At 37.6% G+C, this 17,376-nt stretch overlaps 1 protein-coding gene across 1 annotated transcript in view; it reads left to right on the forward strand.

The window, feature by feature from the left end:
• The window catches only part of LOC106533599 (mitochondrial intermediate peptidase), a 32,528-nt gene extending 16,656 nt beyond the window's left edge, over positions 1 to 15,872 (forward strand). Inside the window, exons 17-19 of the mRNA XM_014029963.1 lie at positions 254 to 375; positions 2,163 to 2,236; positions 15,628 to 15,872. Of these exons, the coding sequence (XP_013885417.1) occupies positions 254 to 375; positions 2,163 to 2,236; positions 15,628 to 15,728 (297 nt within the window). The 3' untranslated portion in view covers positions 15,729 to 15,872. The remainder of the gene's footprint in view (positions 1 to 253; positions 376 to 2,162; positions 2,237 to 15,627) is intronic.
• The last annotated feature ends 1,504 nt before the right edge of the window (positions 15,873 to 17,376 follow it).

The raw sequence follows: 17,376 nt of genomic DNA on the forward strand, positions 1-17,376 counted from the left end.
GAGCTGTTGGTCTGCATTAACTGTGGCCTCCGGAGCAATTTAGTTGAATAGCCCTGCCTTAAACTTTTTTGTAAAATGTATTTATTTGTGTTTTTGATTGAATCTGAACCAATATTTTTAAACATTAGTCATTTCTTTCTGACCTTGTTTTTTGTCTGTATTCACGGGGGTTTTATTGTCCATCAAATCTGTACTAAGCAGCCAAAGTTGAACTGTAGCTCACCTGATGTTTCTATTTCTCTTTTCTCTTTAGGCGTGGCAGCTGAGATTCAGCCACCTRATTGGCTACGGGGCCAAGTACTACTCATACCTCATGTCTCGAGCCGTGGCCTCCATGTTGTGGAAACAGTGCTTCGTTCAGGATCCTTTAAATAGGTGAGATTTCAATAATAACATTTAATAATCATTTATAGGAAGAGCCTCTAACAAGAGTGCAAATACTGCCTTGGTGTTTTTTAATAAAGTGTTTTTCACTGATTGACTGTTTTTGAAAAATAAATGAAAACTAGTTATTTTTTTATGTAAGGAACTGTATAATTTGAAGTAAAAATAAATAGAAGATTTTAATTTCACTTTTTATGTTTTATGAGTTTAGAAAGTTAAGCTGTTAAAATGCTTAAAAATCTAGTGACATTATATTTGAAGGCTAAAAACTTTCACCTTTAGGAAATATAATTATAGGGATTCAAAATGGCAGCTTCATTTAACAGAGTTTTTGCAAAAGAACCCTGTTACTTGCTATTTTCACAAGAGATGCACCAATTACAGATTTCTTGGTTGATTCTAGTTTTTAATTTCTGTAAAACGGTTTTGGCCTTTTCCAATTTGTGTCTTTTTTGTTTTATGAAGTGAAACAAACAACATATAAAATATTAATTTTATCTAATTACAAACTGACCTGAAAATCTGACCATGCGTTCAAAATAAAATGTTAGATATTTTAAATTTTTCTCAGAAACTGTCACTATTTGCTCATATAAAAACAAATAGCACCGTATCACTGGACAATTAAGGTTTTTTTTTCTACAAAACCAACTAAAGGGAAGAATAATGTAAGAATAATATAACTATAGTCAGTTTACTGCCTGATACAAACATCTTGATATTTATATGAACCTAGTTGCAAATTACCGTATGTTTTACAAAATCCTGGCCTTCAGTGTTTCACCTGTTTAAATAAAATTTGAAGCTTTAAATAGAAAATAAATATTTTCTTTTAGTGGCTCCTTATTGCTCCTATGATTTAATATTGAAACACCTTACAGGTATGACAAACAGCCATTCTTTTAGTAAAAACTGTTACACCAGGACGTGCTGCTGCAGGCATGAATTAGCATTAAGTCTTGGTGCTTCTGCAGCTGGTTGAGCTGAAAATCGTTTCATTCCAGTCGTTTGCTTGTTGATTGGTGCGTTCTTAATTTATACAGAGAGAGTTAAGACAAATGTTTCTCTTAACTCATAGTTTTGACCCTTTTTTCTTTCCTTGTGGAAGTGTTGAGACAGTTAAAAAAATTTAATGCAAAGTGTAAACCTGGTTTCTGTTTGGAGCACAGMGATTGATGCCTTCCATCAGGCTGCCATGAACTGACACTGAAGAGTCGATATGAAAAATGTGAAAGCTGACCCACCAGAGGTTTGCTGTGATCCACAGATGCACAAATACATCTACATCAAGGTTGTCCAGTTCTGGTTCTTGAGGGCCGGTACCCTGCATTTTTTACTTGATTCCCTGCTCCATACGCCTGATTAAATGCTTGAATCACAGCTTTATGTTCTGCAGAAAACTGTTCCTCACCCACTGATTCAAATCAGGTGTGTTGCAGCAGAGAAACCTTTAAAACATGCAGATATAGTGGCCCTCGAGGACCAGATTTGGACACCCTTGATCTACAGTAAYGGGTCCTCCAGGTTCATTTATGTATGACAACAACTTTTATCTCCCTCCACTGAGCTGAGCCCTCTGGTGTTTTCTCTTTAGCTTTTCCTTTTCTTGCTGTCTCTTTCCTCTCTGTGAGATCGTTTCCTGTCACCTTTCTGTCATGAACAAGTATCTGAGGAGACTTTTGCCCTGGGCTGCCATCAGTGGCAGGCTGAAGAAAAGGGGCTGCTGAGGAAGAAAACATTTATTTGTAACCGTATCTTCTCTGTCCTGTCTTTGGCAGGGACATGGGTGAGCGGTACCGCCGGGAGATGTTGGCCCACGGAGGAGCCAAAGAGCCCATGTTGATGGTGGAAGGCAAGTCCAAACTTTTATTAAAAKAATTCTTTAATGTTTATGTCTTAAATTCTTTAATCGTGTCAAACCTTCACCAATTAACCCCAAAAGCCTTCAACCTTTAGGAACAGTGGTTCCACCTGAGGCCCACTGGGCAGATTTCACCACTCAGGATAGTAAAAACTTATTTTTTTACAGAGGAGAAATTGACATTTCATTCAGTTAGCACATTGTGACACAAAATGAGTTTATTACATTAATAAGATTTTACAAAATGAGTTTTGACATTCTGAAATAGCTAGGTGTTCATCATATCTATAGTTTGTTTTTTTCTCCTGTGACTAAAAACCTACTGTTCCTTAATATCTGTAAATTTCACTGAGTTACAGACATTTTTGTTTTAGCTAAAATGACTAAACTTAGACATCCATCTTGAATTGGGTGGACTCTTAAAATTAATCAGTTGTTGATGTCCATCTGTAAGAAAGTCTTCAGTATTTGGAAGCCTGAATAATTTGCAGAAAACCCGGTTCTTAATTAAATGTTTCTGAGAGGTTCATTAAAATCAGTCTTAAAGCTTATCAGATATTTTGTTAACAGATGAACACACACAGCCAAAGTTGAAAACAGTATTGCTCTTATTGCAGTTCATAGAAAAATAAATTCTTCAATCTAGTTTCAAAAATAGACAGGGCATCAGCCTCACAGACAGAAACTGGAAGCTGGTTCCACAAGAGAGAAGCCTGATAACTGGAAACCCATCGTACTTTTAGAAACTCTAGGAACCACAAGTAAACCTGTAGTCTGAGAGTGAAGTGTTCTGTCTCATGCTGTTAAATAACTTTGTCTAATGGCAGCATAAATAAAGTAAAAAAGCATTGGTTCAAACACTCAACCCTGAGGAACTCCATGATTAACAGACAATTCATTATTAACATTTWCAAACTGGAATCTATAAATAAATATGATTTAAACTAATTTAGACTTGTTTCTGTACTCCCATCCTGTTCAAGCCTTTATAATAGGATATTGTGAACAATTGTATCAAATGAAGAACTGAGTTCTAACAGGACAAGTCCTCTTTGAGGCCATGAGAATATTATTAGTAACATTTCTGTGCTATGATGAGCTCTAAACCCTGACTGAAACTCCTCACTTTTTTCTGTCCAGATGTCCTCGAAAATGTATTTACAGCTATTCTTTCAAGAGTTTTTTTTTCAATGAATGGGAGTCTGAATACAGGTCTATAATTATTCAGAGCTCCTGAGTAAATGTATTTACTAGATAAACACACATTTGAATGATTTTGTTTCATCTTTGTTTACAGGAGCTTTGTCAAATCATAGACAAAGTCAGCCCTCTGCCACCCAGCATTCTGTTTTGTTTACAGATTAAATCACGAAGCAGGGAGAGTCAAAAACTTGATTATAGGTTCGAGTGCACGACTCTGCTGGTCTGTGAACACAGACAAAGGATTTGCACCGATACACTCATACGACCTTTTATTTCATTGTCACCGCTGCTTCTGGGTGCTTAGCTGTTTTTGTTGGAGGCAGATGATGCAGAACTGAAGACTTGCGTGCCCTCTTTATTTCATTCCTTATCTTTTCATACATCTACTATAGCTTGTCTGAGCAGGACAACACAGAATATATACAGAGTAAATCCTTAAATCAAATGGGTTTTTGAAATAAACGGTAAATCTCCCCCTCCTTCAGTCAGTAAAATGACCCTTTTTTAAAGAGCCAAACTAGGCTGAATCTGAATCTGAAATTAGACCCACCTTACAGGTCAGAGCTTTGTTACAGGCACCTGAAAGGCRAAGGTGGAGGATTATGTTTGCCAGTACCTTTGTGGGGGTTTGTTGTGTCTACTACTGAAATATCTCTTGAACCACTGGAGAAATTATAATGAAACTTGCAGAAAGTACATCAATGGATGGACATCTACAACTGAATAACTTTTGGAGCCAACCCATTTCAAGATGGCTGCCACCACCAACTGGCTTTAGAAAACACAAAACTGGCTATAATTCAGTCAGTTTAACAGATACTGAGCTGGAATTTCTTGTAGTTGTAGCTGAGACTCTTTTCCAACATGTATGCTATGTGCTACTCATTGCTTGAGATCTTATTAACTGTTGGAGTCAACCCTGTTTGTCTGTGAGCATCGCTTCTTCTATCATACGAGACCTCGTACAATGTTTTTATGTATTTATATGATTCATTAAAAGAAACAAARCCAAAAAAATAATCATTAAAAAAGAACTGAATGAAAAGAGTGCAGAAAGAAGAAAAAAATCGTATAATTTCTGCCCCTTATTTAAAAAAAATCTACAAAAAACTTAGACTTGAATCATCTCCAAAGTGAAAACAAAAATATCAGGCATCACCACATTCTATTTCCACCAAACACTACATGGTGCCACACTTCAACAAAATTAACCTAATCATCTTTTTAAATTAACTGTTTTACAAGTTTTTATATTGATGTCAAGACAGTTCCACAAACCTGTTCCATGAATAACACTGAAACGCTCCTTCAGACTCGTTAAAAATATTTTTACAAAAAAATTCCATTCCTCTAAGGTTTTAATGACGTTCTTTTAACCATTTTAATTGAATTTTTAGAGGTAAAATATTTTATGGGCTTAATGAATTGTAAAGTACTACATTCAACCAAATCATGAAATTGTTATAATTACAAATGATGAAATAAATATTTGAGTGACCTACACTGTAGGGTTGGGCATAATCGTATCGTGTGCGATTAATCGTCAGAAAAACGTTAATCGATTTTTGTTTGCACTTGACGATAATACGATTAATGTCAGTCAGTCCGCTCGGTGCTCCTCTCTGCTTCAAATATGACGAAAAAAGTTGTGTAATTAATTAATTACATTACAATTATAATACAATTATCTATCAACACAATTTTAAATTTGATGTACAGCCTGAAGAAGTCCGCAATTTTGACACAATTTGGAACAGATTTTTTATGAAGAATCTTTCCCACTAAATTGGTCATGTGACTAAAGGGTGACCAGGGACTCCAGGGGATTAATCGTCAAATGAATCGTTATYGCCTAAATACCACAATTAATCGTGATTAATGTTTTTTGGCAATATTGCCCAACCCTACTACACTGCCTACTGGTAATTCTTATAGCTCATTTTGTCAAATAAAAATAGGATTTGTAAATGTTTTGCTTGCTTTTCTCCAAACTTTAATACAATAAATTAAATCATTCACAATCATTACATTAAACAATACAATACAGATCTTTATCATTCAACAGCTCTTTTACTTTATTCAGCAGTGCAGTTGATTTTTATTTTTAATGTTCATGGTTTGACCAACATTAGATGATCTTAGTCTGACTCTAAAGCATGAACCTCTGTGAGCAATGTTCATTCTGTCAAAGAATCCTAAACCAGTGATTTTACACAGTTCTCTCTTTTGAAATAAAACATTGTGCAGAATAGTTAAAGGGTTGCTTAACGGCCTCCTGGCTTTTTTCTTTCCATTAAAAGTCTCTTAGGGGGGAAAAATGAGACAGTAAAAATGTCTGGACTGGAAATAACGCCTTGGCAAATGAACTTCCTAACAGAAAATCCAGATCAAATAAAAGACAAGATGCAGAATCCAGTCTCACATATTTTACTTTCTACTTGTGTGCCGTCCTTGTATTTATGAGTATCATCTGAAAAACGCAGTTTTTAAAGTCATAACAGGAATGTATTACACTTCTGGAAAAATAATCTAACTAAAGCCTTAAATTTCCTGTATTTTCTCAATGGTTATATTATTCTTAACTATGTAAAACTCTAAAACCACATCAGTTTTAACTTTTCATTGATGACGGTCAAAACAATCCTATCATAGCAAAAAATTTAAGAGACAATTAAAGGTGTATTTAGTTCAGGACAAATAAGAAGACTAGAAAAAGGACCCAGAATCTACATCTAACCCTTCAAACAAAGAGCTTTGTAAACAGAGGTGTGTAATATTTCCTCGCTGTCAGTGAGGTTGTCGAGGGGACACGAATGGGAACCGGAGCAGACTGGGCAAGGCCAATCAGAGGGCAGTCTTTATGCGAAAGTCTCGCCGTCCGCAGCTAGAGGTTTCCCAGGAAAGATCAGTGTTGAAATATAAACCTGTTTATTAAAGCCGATGCAAAAGCACTAAGCCAGGGTGAGTAAGGGAAGGGAAAAACGAGAGTCAGGGAAGCAGAGGGTGAAAAGTGATCGACTGGCTGAACTGAAGCTCAGCTCCTACAGAGGAGGCTTTCATCGCCCGGACTGTTCCCATAGCTTCCATTGAGCACAGGAACCAGATCTACTCAGGACTCTGGACCCAGCTTTGGTTTAGTCCTGAGTAGATAAGGATGCAAGTCCATAAGCATTGAAGCAAAATTGACCTGGTAGTTGTACAAATTAGACAGACTTTGCAAAAAATGCTACCGCAAAAAATGCTGTCACAGATTGATGGGACTTTGTCAGACGAGAAAACCCAGCCCTCTTTAGAGCTCTGCAGCTCATACAACCCCACATCCAGTGAAGTTGTATTAAAACGATTTGCAAATTCTTTTCAACATGTGTTCAATAGAATACACTACAAAGGCGAAGTACTTAATGTTCAAACAGATAAACTTCATTGTTTTTTGCAAATATTCACTGTTTTTGAATTTCATACCTGCAACACGTTCCAAAAAAAAAAAAAAAAAGCAGGGACGGGGGCATGTTTGAAAATGTGTGGCGCATTATGAAGTGCAAAATATGACGATGGAGACCCCGGGCTGTTGAACAGCTGAAGTTGTTCATCAAGCAAGAGTTAGAAAGAATTCCACCCACAAAGATTTAACAAATGAAGACCTCAGTTCCCAAAYACCTATTGAGTGTTGTTAAAAACTGGTGTAACACAGAGGTAAACATGACCCTGACACAGCTTTTTTTGGAACGTGTTGCAGGCATCAAATTCAAAAAGAAGTTTGACTTTCAATATCAGAAACGGCATTTTGATATATTTTATGTTTTTTACACTATTACAGTCTGTCTTGATTTTTGAAGTTTTTTTTTACACATAATGTTAAGCTGTCAGTTTTATGCTGTTGATTATTTATTTGGCACCCGTCTGAATTTCTTATTCCTGCTCACATTGTAATAAATGTTCTGGACAGATTTATACATCTGAAGTTAAACGAGAGGTTGAAGAAACATTGTGTCAGAGGTGATAAAACTTGTGATTTAGAGCCAGAGACTTGAACCAGTCCTGATCTGTAATCACTTCTTTCTGTAACTCATAAGTTTATCATAAAAATAATTTTCCACTTGTTCTCATGTTTTTATGGCCCATCTGATAGGGCACATTTAGTAAAAGTGTTTTTTTTTTGTTTTTTTTTTGTTTAACTTTGACCTCTAACTCATATTTACTGAGCTCCTGAGGGGACAGTGAGGAATTATTTTCTTTTGCATTACTTCACAAAAGTTTTTCATTACTGCAGGTTTATTAATAAATTCAAATGCACACCATTATACAGGAGTTACGGTACTACTTTAATGCAGATTTGGCATAAACATATCACAGCCACGTATGTATATATATATATATATATATAAGTAATTTATTTATTTAACCTTATGCAGACAAGCAGTTTCACCATCAACTTACCTATCTTTGGTGACAATCCTGTTTTGGCAACTGGATATTTTAAAGTAAAAGTCTCATTCAGTTCTAAACATTACTGTATTGCAAAGTAACTTTTGCGTTGGAACACAAAAGAAAAAAAAACTATGTACACAGGCTTGTACAAAATAGTATAGTAGACAGCTATAGTCCAACCTTTCAATGTGTTGGAATGTCGCTTTCAATCAGTTTGAATATAGCTTTGTTTTTGTATTTTCTGAAGCCTGGATCGCATTGTCTGATTTTCGACCATCATATAGAAAATCTTTTATTGTGAAAGAACCAAAAGAGTGGTGAGCTTTATTCAGTGGTTGGTGATTTAGAGTGACAGGGCACGCCAACTGCTGATTTAGCAGCAAAGAAGGCAAATATCAAACATTTTATGGAAAAATTCTGCAGTGTGACAATTTGTCCACAATCTCTGTTTCCTCCTCCTCTTGTTAGAGTCGAGGTTCTTATAATAATAAAGAAAATAAGAAAGAAAACTTTGATTTTCTTTTATTGTAGGACTGATATCTGTTGGATTTTTGTGAAAGGGGGGCTGTCAAACTCATTTTCACTATGGGTCACATGAGCTTTATGGTGGTCCTCAAAGGGCCAGTTGTAATTTGACTAAACACAAAACGTCAAGTTCCTCATCTCATTGYTACTGCTAAGCACCACCAACAACCAGTAACTGAGCTCTACCTGGTATTTCCTGCATAGAAACAGCCTTTTAACATGTCCTGAAAAGTACTACATGTATAACTGACTAAATGTGAAATAAATAATACAGAAATACTATCAGAAGTAAAAGTAAGAGAGTCTTATCCACTGTTTGAATTCTGAACTGGTTGTCGGAGTTCTCCCACTCTCCAACAAGGAATTCCCAYTGGAGTGGGCATTTCATTTTAAATTTATGACTTGTAAGGGCGAAAATCCCACTTCCCAGCACAATATGGAAGTATCCAGAGATAATGAAGCTACAAATTCCCCCGGCTARTTTTGAACCTTGTACGGTTCCACCTAGTGGTAGGWTGCTGTCATTCCCCGTGAAAAATTATTGACATGCATTGTKGGAGATGTAGTTCAAGATCAATGCTGGCTTCAAAGCAGCATRCACTTAATTTAACTAATTATTTTTAATACATCTTTGAAGGTTTCACAGGCCACAGTAAATGCCRTGGYGGGCCACATTTGCCCCTCAGGCCTTGAGTTTGACTCATGATGTACARTCTGGCTTCTGTTAAGTCGTACGTCATCTTGTGTGAGGTGAACAAGTCCTGTAGGATTTTTAAGATCTCGCAGGTGTGAGCTGGTCTCTACAATAAGAGGTCGGTCTTATGAGTTTAACTTCAAAACAATGCAACTCTTTTTTTTCCCCTCTCTCATTCTTATAAAGGTGCTCAACAAAGAGCTTCTCAGCACAGTGTTTGTCWTCACCCTTGTCTCACTTGTTTTTTGGGCCCGTTTGAAGTGTGCTTTGTAGAAAAACACTTCCTGAACTTCAAAGGTGTAATTACAGAGGCAGTGAGCCTCTGGTTTGCCTCCGGGCTCAACAGAGGTAACTGCTTTTCACACTCTGACATGTTTCCACATAGCAACATCTCCTGAAGCAGCCAGAGATGCGTTTTGAAGTTCAGGGGGATCATATAATTTTGTCAGATCTTGGTAACTTAAAGTATATGAATAATACAATTACAGGATATATGACACCCCGGAGGAGGGAAAGCTGCAGACCAGGTTATCTCCTCGCTGCAGTTTTGTTCACCTTCATGTTGTGGGTGGGCGTAGAAAAATCAACGAGCTTAATCGCAAACTAACAGCCAAGTCCATGTGGCTGAGATCAATTAATGTTAGAAAAAATGCAGTTTCATTCCTAACTTCAAAATATTGTTTGGAGTTCTAACTTCAGATAAGTTGGTTAAACATCAGCAGCTGATGAATTACTGGAGTCAACCTAATTCAAATTGGTCACAGCTGATTGTCCTTAAAAATACCCACAAAATGGCTTTAACTCAGTCGGTTGTACAAATATTGACCCAAGATTTGTTGTGGTAACAGCTAGGGGTGTCAAAATACATCAGTCCACAACAATATATCAACTAAATGAGTGGTGTCCTCGAGGGCTGGTGTCCTGCGTGTTTTAGGTGCCGCCTAAGGAGTGCCTTATTAGTAGGCCTTTGCAGACCTTGATGGCATGCTGAGGAGGCCTACTAATTAAGCACTAATTAGGTTCAGTTGTGTTGAACCAGGGCAGCAGCTAAAACATGCAGGACACCACTGGACTAAATGATTTAATTACATCAAAACAAAAACATTGATCCATGTTATTATTAAATGACATATCACATTATATCAATCACAGATTTGTGAATTGAATCAAATCATATGTCAGACTTGGTGATATCAAAAAACAACATATCGTCATCCAAAAAATCGATATAATGTGTTGTGATAAAGCTTGTGATTTGCCCCACAAGTAACAGCCCCAACCCTCTGAGTGATAACAGATTGTATTACTATTTGGAATGATGTTGGGTGTGGCGCAGTGATAGGGCGCCAACTTAGGACCGGAAAGTCATAGGTTTGATTTCACTCTATGCCGTGATGTCTTTGAGCAAGACACCCAGTCTTTAACATGTATCTCACGTGATGGGTTAAATCCACAAATTTCATCATTGTATGTACGCAATGATGACGATGACATTTCACAAAATTAGTTTAATGAAATATTTATGAAATAGTCTTTGAATCTTGGTGGACAGTATTCATTCCTTCAGGGAACTTTAGGCACCAAATTGTTGGGGTGGGGGGGGGKKGGGKGTTGTTTGTTTGTTTGTTTGGTCCTGGTGTCTTGGCTGTAAGAATAAAAAGGTTTTCTTGGTGATAACTAAGACGGTAGATAAATTTTATCCAGCAGTAGCTGCAGGCAGGACAGCAATTTTGAAGAGTTTCTGCTGAGTTCTTGTCCCCAGAGCTGTCATTACCATGACCCAGAGCTGCTAGAAGCCACAAAGGTCTTCATTTTACAGATGCCAATCGTCCACCACCCTCTGAGAAAATAAACACGCTTTTCTCTGCATGCTGTTCACTAATGGCAGAGGTAAAGCCCCATTTAGTTTAAGGATTGTAGAGTAAGATTGGAGCTTCAGAACAGGAGTTTAGATCTAGCTCTGGAGCCTGTTTGTAGTGAAGTAAAGCATTTTGTAGAACAGTTTTGTGATCGTCAGGCACATCACGCCCCATCGGTTTGAAGAGTTTCCATTTCTCTGTATGAATAACGTCTTCTGTCTCAAGTAGGAAGAGACCGTTTTTGTTCAAGTCAAGAAGAGAGTCCATCATTTGAATTTTCTCACACTGGCTTTAACAAATCGGACAAGAAAGTGAATCGGCGGTGCTCTTCCCTCACTCAGCGAGCACTCTTGAAGTCCTCTTGAGCAAGGAACCCAGCTGCCAGTTGCTCCAATGAGCCTCCAGCTCCTTGTGTGTCCTTTAACACCTGCTGTTTTACCCAGACTCTGTGGGCCAAGTTGGCTTACGGTGCTGGCCCTGGAATGACTGTAATGAGTAGAAGGGCCCGTTCCTCAATGGCTGCGTCAGCGCCATTATGAGTGGAAATGGAAACCCTTAAGGACGACATGACTCACACGGCGAAGTCTCTGTCCTAAGGCTCCGGCAACAATGGACACAAAGCACAGCCTTTGTTTGGTTTGTCTCTGGGTTTATCCTCGGTGCTCGGCCAGGAGTTTATATACAGCTCTGCCAGCTGAAACACTATCAAGCATGCAAAAAGACCGTTACTGTATCTCTGCTGCGGCTGCTGGTCTAAACCACAAGAGGCCGGAYGGCTGTGTGAATCTGCACATTTCAGCTGTCGTTTGGTTTGCTTCAGCCAGAATCTACAGAATAACAAAACTAGTGGAGGAAAATGGAAATGGTTTTGAAAAATCACTCATCAAAAGGTTAGTTGGACAGCTGAGTAGAGTTGAGTGTTTAATCACTAAAAATGAACAACAAGTCAACTTGAATGTTTATGAAGGAATGACAGCAGTGGTTTTCAAATTAAGAGTTTTAAAAACTTGTGAACCCACATGTTACTGGTTTACATAAGCAAATTTAGCTAAAAACTCTGTTAAACATGGACATAATAACAATATAAATAAACCTAATAACTACAATACTGATCTTATTAATTTATTTTGGTGAAAATATTCCATTAGCAATTTATTTGCTTTTAAATTTATGTCTGGAAATCATCTTGGGACCCTCTCTTGATGTTTTATAACCTACAGAGGGGGTCCCAACCCCAACAGCACAWCAGTATATCATACAACCATATTAATATACAGAAGGAATCTGTTTGTTTACACATTTTTTCTGTGGAGAATTTGTTTATTTCCATGAGACAATCTGAAACTAAATTCTGTGCAGAGAGCAACAGCATGGCTCCAGAGGGAAGTCTGGGTTCTGATCCGGCTCACCTCCAGCACAGATCTGTCACCCACCATAAACTCATGATTTTAAATAGATGAATAGATTTTTATTATAATAATAAAATAATAATAAAATTCCCATTAAAAATGAATTTGTACCAACATATTCAATATGAAAGTAGCATAAGTAAGGTCTTACATTATCTTTCAGTGCTCAGTAAGAGTTAGGATAAATCTGATCTACTACCACACTAAATTTAATTCAATATTTGTAAAAATAAAAGGCTTTAGTATATTTATTAATTTCTGTTTTCTAAGGTCGATTGGCTGTGACAGCCATCTTGCATTTTAAGTTGCATGATTATAAAAGTACATCTAATTTTTTTCCTGCGAGTTTTATAAAAGAAACAGTACAATGGTTTGTGAAATGTTTGGTATAGACACATGAACACATACGACACCACATCATCGCACATTACAATGAAAGGCAGGTGATGATGGGTATTACACAATGTGTGTTAGAGCAACCATTACAGATTACAGATGATATTGTTTAAGTTTGTTTGACTMTAAAGACTCATCTATAGACTAAATAGTTGTGTGGTTTGTAATATATAGACTAAAAAATATTTTTTTCTCTTTTACTTAAAGGTTTTCTTCTAAACTCAATATGTGAAGAAAAACTCAGGTTTAATCAAAAGTTAATTGGCAGCTGTTAGCAGAACGCTGCTCACAAGTTAAAGTTGAATTCTTCAGCTTGTTTTGAAGCCATGTGTTTGTTTCCTCTGAGTGTTTCAGCTTTAGTCTTCATCTCTTTAGCATTACTTTCATCCTTTTCATTTTAAACACATCTGTAAAAACAGCTTCTAATATCAGGCTCCTCTSTCATTAATACCAGATAATATTTGTGGATTACTTTGCAGCTGTCAGCCAAGTAACAAAGTTTCATGTCAGGACATGATTGTGTGTTACTGGGCTGCATATTTTACCAGTAAAAGRAAGCAACTCTATTTCAGTTACTCAGTATCTTTGCTGGTTTGGCTCAGTCAGCACAACCTCCATCCATCTACGTCCACATCCATTCACCCCCCCCCACACACACAGCCTTTTAGAGTCTCTGGTTAACCTGAWATGCAGGTTCTTTAGACTGCCAGAGCAAAGCGAAGGAAAACATGCAAAAACCCGAGATTTAACCACAACTCCTCCTAGCTGCGAGTCAACAGTAACCAAGGCACCACTCTGCAGAACCTAAACAAAATATAACACAGCATATTTAAGTATGTTTTTGTAGGGTGCCRTCGACTTTGTAAAACTCTTAAAGTGCCTGTGACATGCATATCCATGAAATACAAAAAGTCAAAGAAAACATCTTTATATTTAAGAAACTTGCTATAATACATATGATTTTACCAATTATGTCCCATAATTGGCATATTTTCTTTTGAACTTTGCTCAGACAACATGAAACAGGAAGTGACATCAAAGGGGAACTCTTTAAGAAATAAAACTCTGGTTTTTGTTTAATTAAATAAAATTTTTTGAACTCTGATTCTTCTTCATCTCTCATCGCTCTATTATAGTAATTAAAATAATCTACAGAAACATCAGATTCTTCTCTACAGTCTGTGTTGTCTGTCTTTGCAGCAACGCTCTGTTCACATTCAGACATTCCCCTTTGACATCACTTCCTGTTACTTCACATGCGAATATCTCAACAACTGTTCATCCCAGCTGCATGAAGTCTTTCTTTAMAATGTGTTGTCARTGTTACCTTTCTAAAAATRCATTCATATTTATTATAAAAAATGATGTCACAGGCACTTTAAGATGAAAAACTCCAATGTTTTGATGCCCAAACTGTAAGATGTTTAAAGGGAACCAAGAAGGTGACCACCCACCCCTGATAAGGCTCATGGAAGATGGAAGCCTCAAACCAAGAAAAAATAATAATATTGAACCGTGAGCAACAGATGACTGATAGTCAAACAATATGAAGAAAAAAAATCGTAAATTCTACAGCAGTGAGGGAGACGTGGTGAAATCATGTAAAAATGCCAACTTTCATTTCAGGAAAAAAAGGGAAAATAACCTTTCTGACTAACCCAATTATTAGGCTATGTACAGTAAAAGGGGGAAATTGTAGTGTTTTGCTGATTTTTGTGTGATGTACCACGATACCAAGCTGCACATTTTATTGTATAATTTGCAACTTGTCTACTTCAAAACTGGGGGATGAGAAAAGACAAGAAATGTGACAGAAATAAAACAAAATAGCACTAAGTGCACTTCARTGCATAAGCTTCTTGTTTAAATGTAAGCACTATCCACTTCTTTTTTCTAAGGAATGACCAACCCATAAAAAATAATCTTAAATAACATAGCCCCTTTCATCCTGAGATGCWCTGGGAGTCCCACAGAAAGACCTTCAGGGTTTTTATGTTTTGACACTCGGGCACATTTCTCTCAGCAGTGTTTGAGGTGTAACCTGATAAGTGGGCCTTCATGTTGGACAGATGAAGGTCTAATAATCCAGTTGTAGAGTTTAATGCTCTAGTTCTCAGTCCCAGCTCTGAACGGTAAAGTGTTTGGGTACGACGGCACTCATGCCTCGTCCACCGGGTTCATGTGGTTGCGGAGCACTCCGCTGACCTCTTTGCATTGGGATCGTCTTATAGCCACGAGGCGGGGTGTGACAGGTGGGTAATAAGAGATGATAATCCCCCACCTTTTTTAGTGTTCTCCCGCGACCCGCACAGCTCCTACCTGCTGCATCTGGTTCAGGGCGGCAGCAGCATGAACTCCACTAAATGTTCGTGTGTGTGTGTTCAGTGCAGTTCCAGTCATGCGTGTCAGGGCCGACATGCTGGTGTGTGTGTGGAGGTGACCCATGCAGGAAAGAAGGGTAGAGGAAGAGGAGGAGGGGGATGGGTAGGCGCCTATTTACATTGGCAGCTACACAAGGGGAAATGAACTGACTTCAAAGCGAGCGTGCAACTGAATTGTGAAGCGAGCGAGGGAGTCCTCTACGCATGAGCGGGCAGACGGGCTCTGAAAACACCCAGACGTTCCCAGGCCTCGGCCACACAGTTAACGTTTGCTCCACAGCTCCAGTGTAGTCAGATTATGTGGCAGACTGTTGTTTTTTTAACCGTCATAATCCTCCCCCATCCCTGTGTTGACCATTGAAATGATTCAAAAAGCTGTCATTTGTGAAGTGGGAGTTGTAGGAACAAAAAAAAAAGGCAACATCAAAGCCAGTTTCTTAATACCACTCTATTACCAGCAGCTCTGTTTTCTGTGTGTGTGAGACAGGTATGCTGCAGAGACGGCCCACCATAGATGACTTTGTGGACGCTCTGGTGTCGGAGCTCAACCAGAACTTCGAAACTTTCTTCATGGACTCAGAAAGCTGAAGGATGAGACACAACATCGTACCACATTTTCACTTAATCTGTAAATTCATCAACTTTTCTTTCTSTAATCATGTTTGACTTATTTGACATGCTTGTCCCATTTTCCTTTGAATAAAAGATTTGATATTAAACATGAAAACTCTTGGTGTGCTGATCATGTTTTACTTTTTAAACAGGTTATTTTCCAGTTCTTTGCTTTCCCTCGTGTCACTGTTAATTATGTTTCATCAGCCTTTAACGCTAATTGGTGCTGGGCCACACACTGATTATAAAAATCTTTGGTATAAATTTTTTTTTTTGCTTTATTTTCATTGTTTCCTCAACTCCACACCTACTGCCTGTTCATTAGTTATCTGCTTTTTGTTCACAGGGCTGCAGAAAATTGTTTTTTCCTGCTCAGATCAGCACGAGGAAGAAAACTTAATCTGTGCTTCCTGTCATGTGCTCATTGTTTAGGCTTTGAATTAATGCTGCTCCATCTGTTTTGTCTGTCAGGAGTTTAAAGAGGACATGGGAGAGGAGACATACTGAACAGTTTTTGTTACATTGAATATATGTTTGAATTCAAGCTGTTTGCAGCTGAAGTAAAATAAAAAAAAACCTGCTTCAGAAACATTGGCAAACAAATCTAAGACTTCCTGATAGTTAGCTGAAGTTAGCTCACATTCAAATCCGGTAATGAGATCGCCTACACGGGTGTGACCTTAAAAATCTTACATTGTAATTTGTTTCACTCAGCTGAAAAGGTTATTTAAATATACAGTAAAATTAAAAGTCTTATTAGACGGTAAAGTTTTATAAGAACCATCTTCAGCTTGTTTCTCTGAGGAAGTATTCAAACTGTTCACGGGGGTTTTCAGAAAAATTTGTGCAACAGATTTTTTCAAAATTATCAGTCGATGCCAACRTTTGGCAGCCTTCTCATTTCGGTTTCAAACCGAGTAACCATTAAGACTCTWTGTAATTGTTGCGGCAAAAAAAATTGTACGTGATTTACGGTATTGCTTTTATTTTATTTTAATTTTGAGGTTACTGATGCAGTCATGTTGCACATTCCAGTTCAGTTTAACAGCAGGTGAAAAATTTTCAGATTTCTTTCATAATACCTTGGCAATCCACACGGTGGTGGCTTTTTTATCCACTCAAAGTTTTTTTTTTTATGCGCACAGAAGCCAGTTTTTGACAAACTAAACCAGAGTGGGGACAAACTTGAATTTACACGTTTTTCTTTCGACAGCAATAAACACCTTTTTGTAAATCACGACATCAGAGCCCTATCTCTAATCTACAGTAAAGTGCAACACTACTATTTCCTCTTCTGTTTACATTTATCATACAGCGTGTACTTGTTACACACCTCGTTTCCTGTTTTTGGCGTATTTTAGTGGCAGTGTTACAGCACCACATACAGCCCTGGAATGGTTACTGCAGCATTTTGTCACTTGTGCAGCAAGACATTCATAAGGATACTTTTAAAAACAACAAATAAAAATGCATTTTGGGGGAAAACATATCCAGTGGACCAGACCCTTGGATCTCCAATCAGTCCCTAAACCCCCTGAGATAAAACCAGCTTCCAGTTACTAGCCAGTGACAGCGCTCGTTACTGATGGTTCACAGTCAGCTCACTTCTGAGAAGAGCAGATTT

The sequence above is a fragment of the Austrofundulus limnaeus genome, unplaced genomic scaffold (assembly GCF_001266775.1).
Source record: "Austrofundulus limnaeus strain Quisiro unplaced genomic scaffold, Austrofundulus_limnaeus-1.0 Scaffold980, whole genome shotgun sequence".
In the NCBI taxonomy this organism is placed as follows: domain Eukaryota; kingdom Metazoa; phylum Chordata; class Actinopteri; order Cyprinodontiformes; family Rivulidae; genus Austrofundulus; species Austrofundulus limnaeus.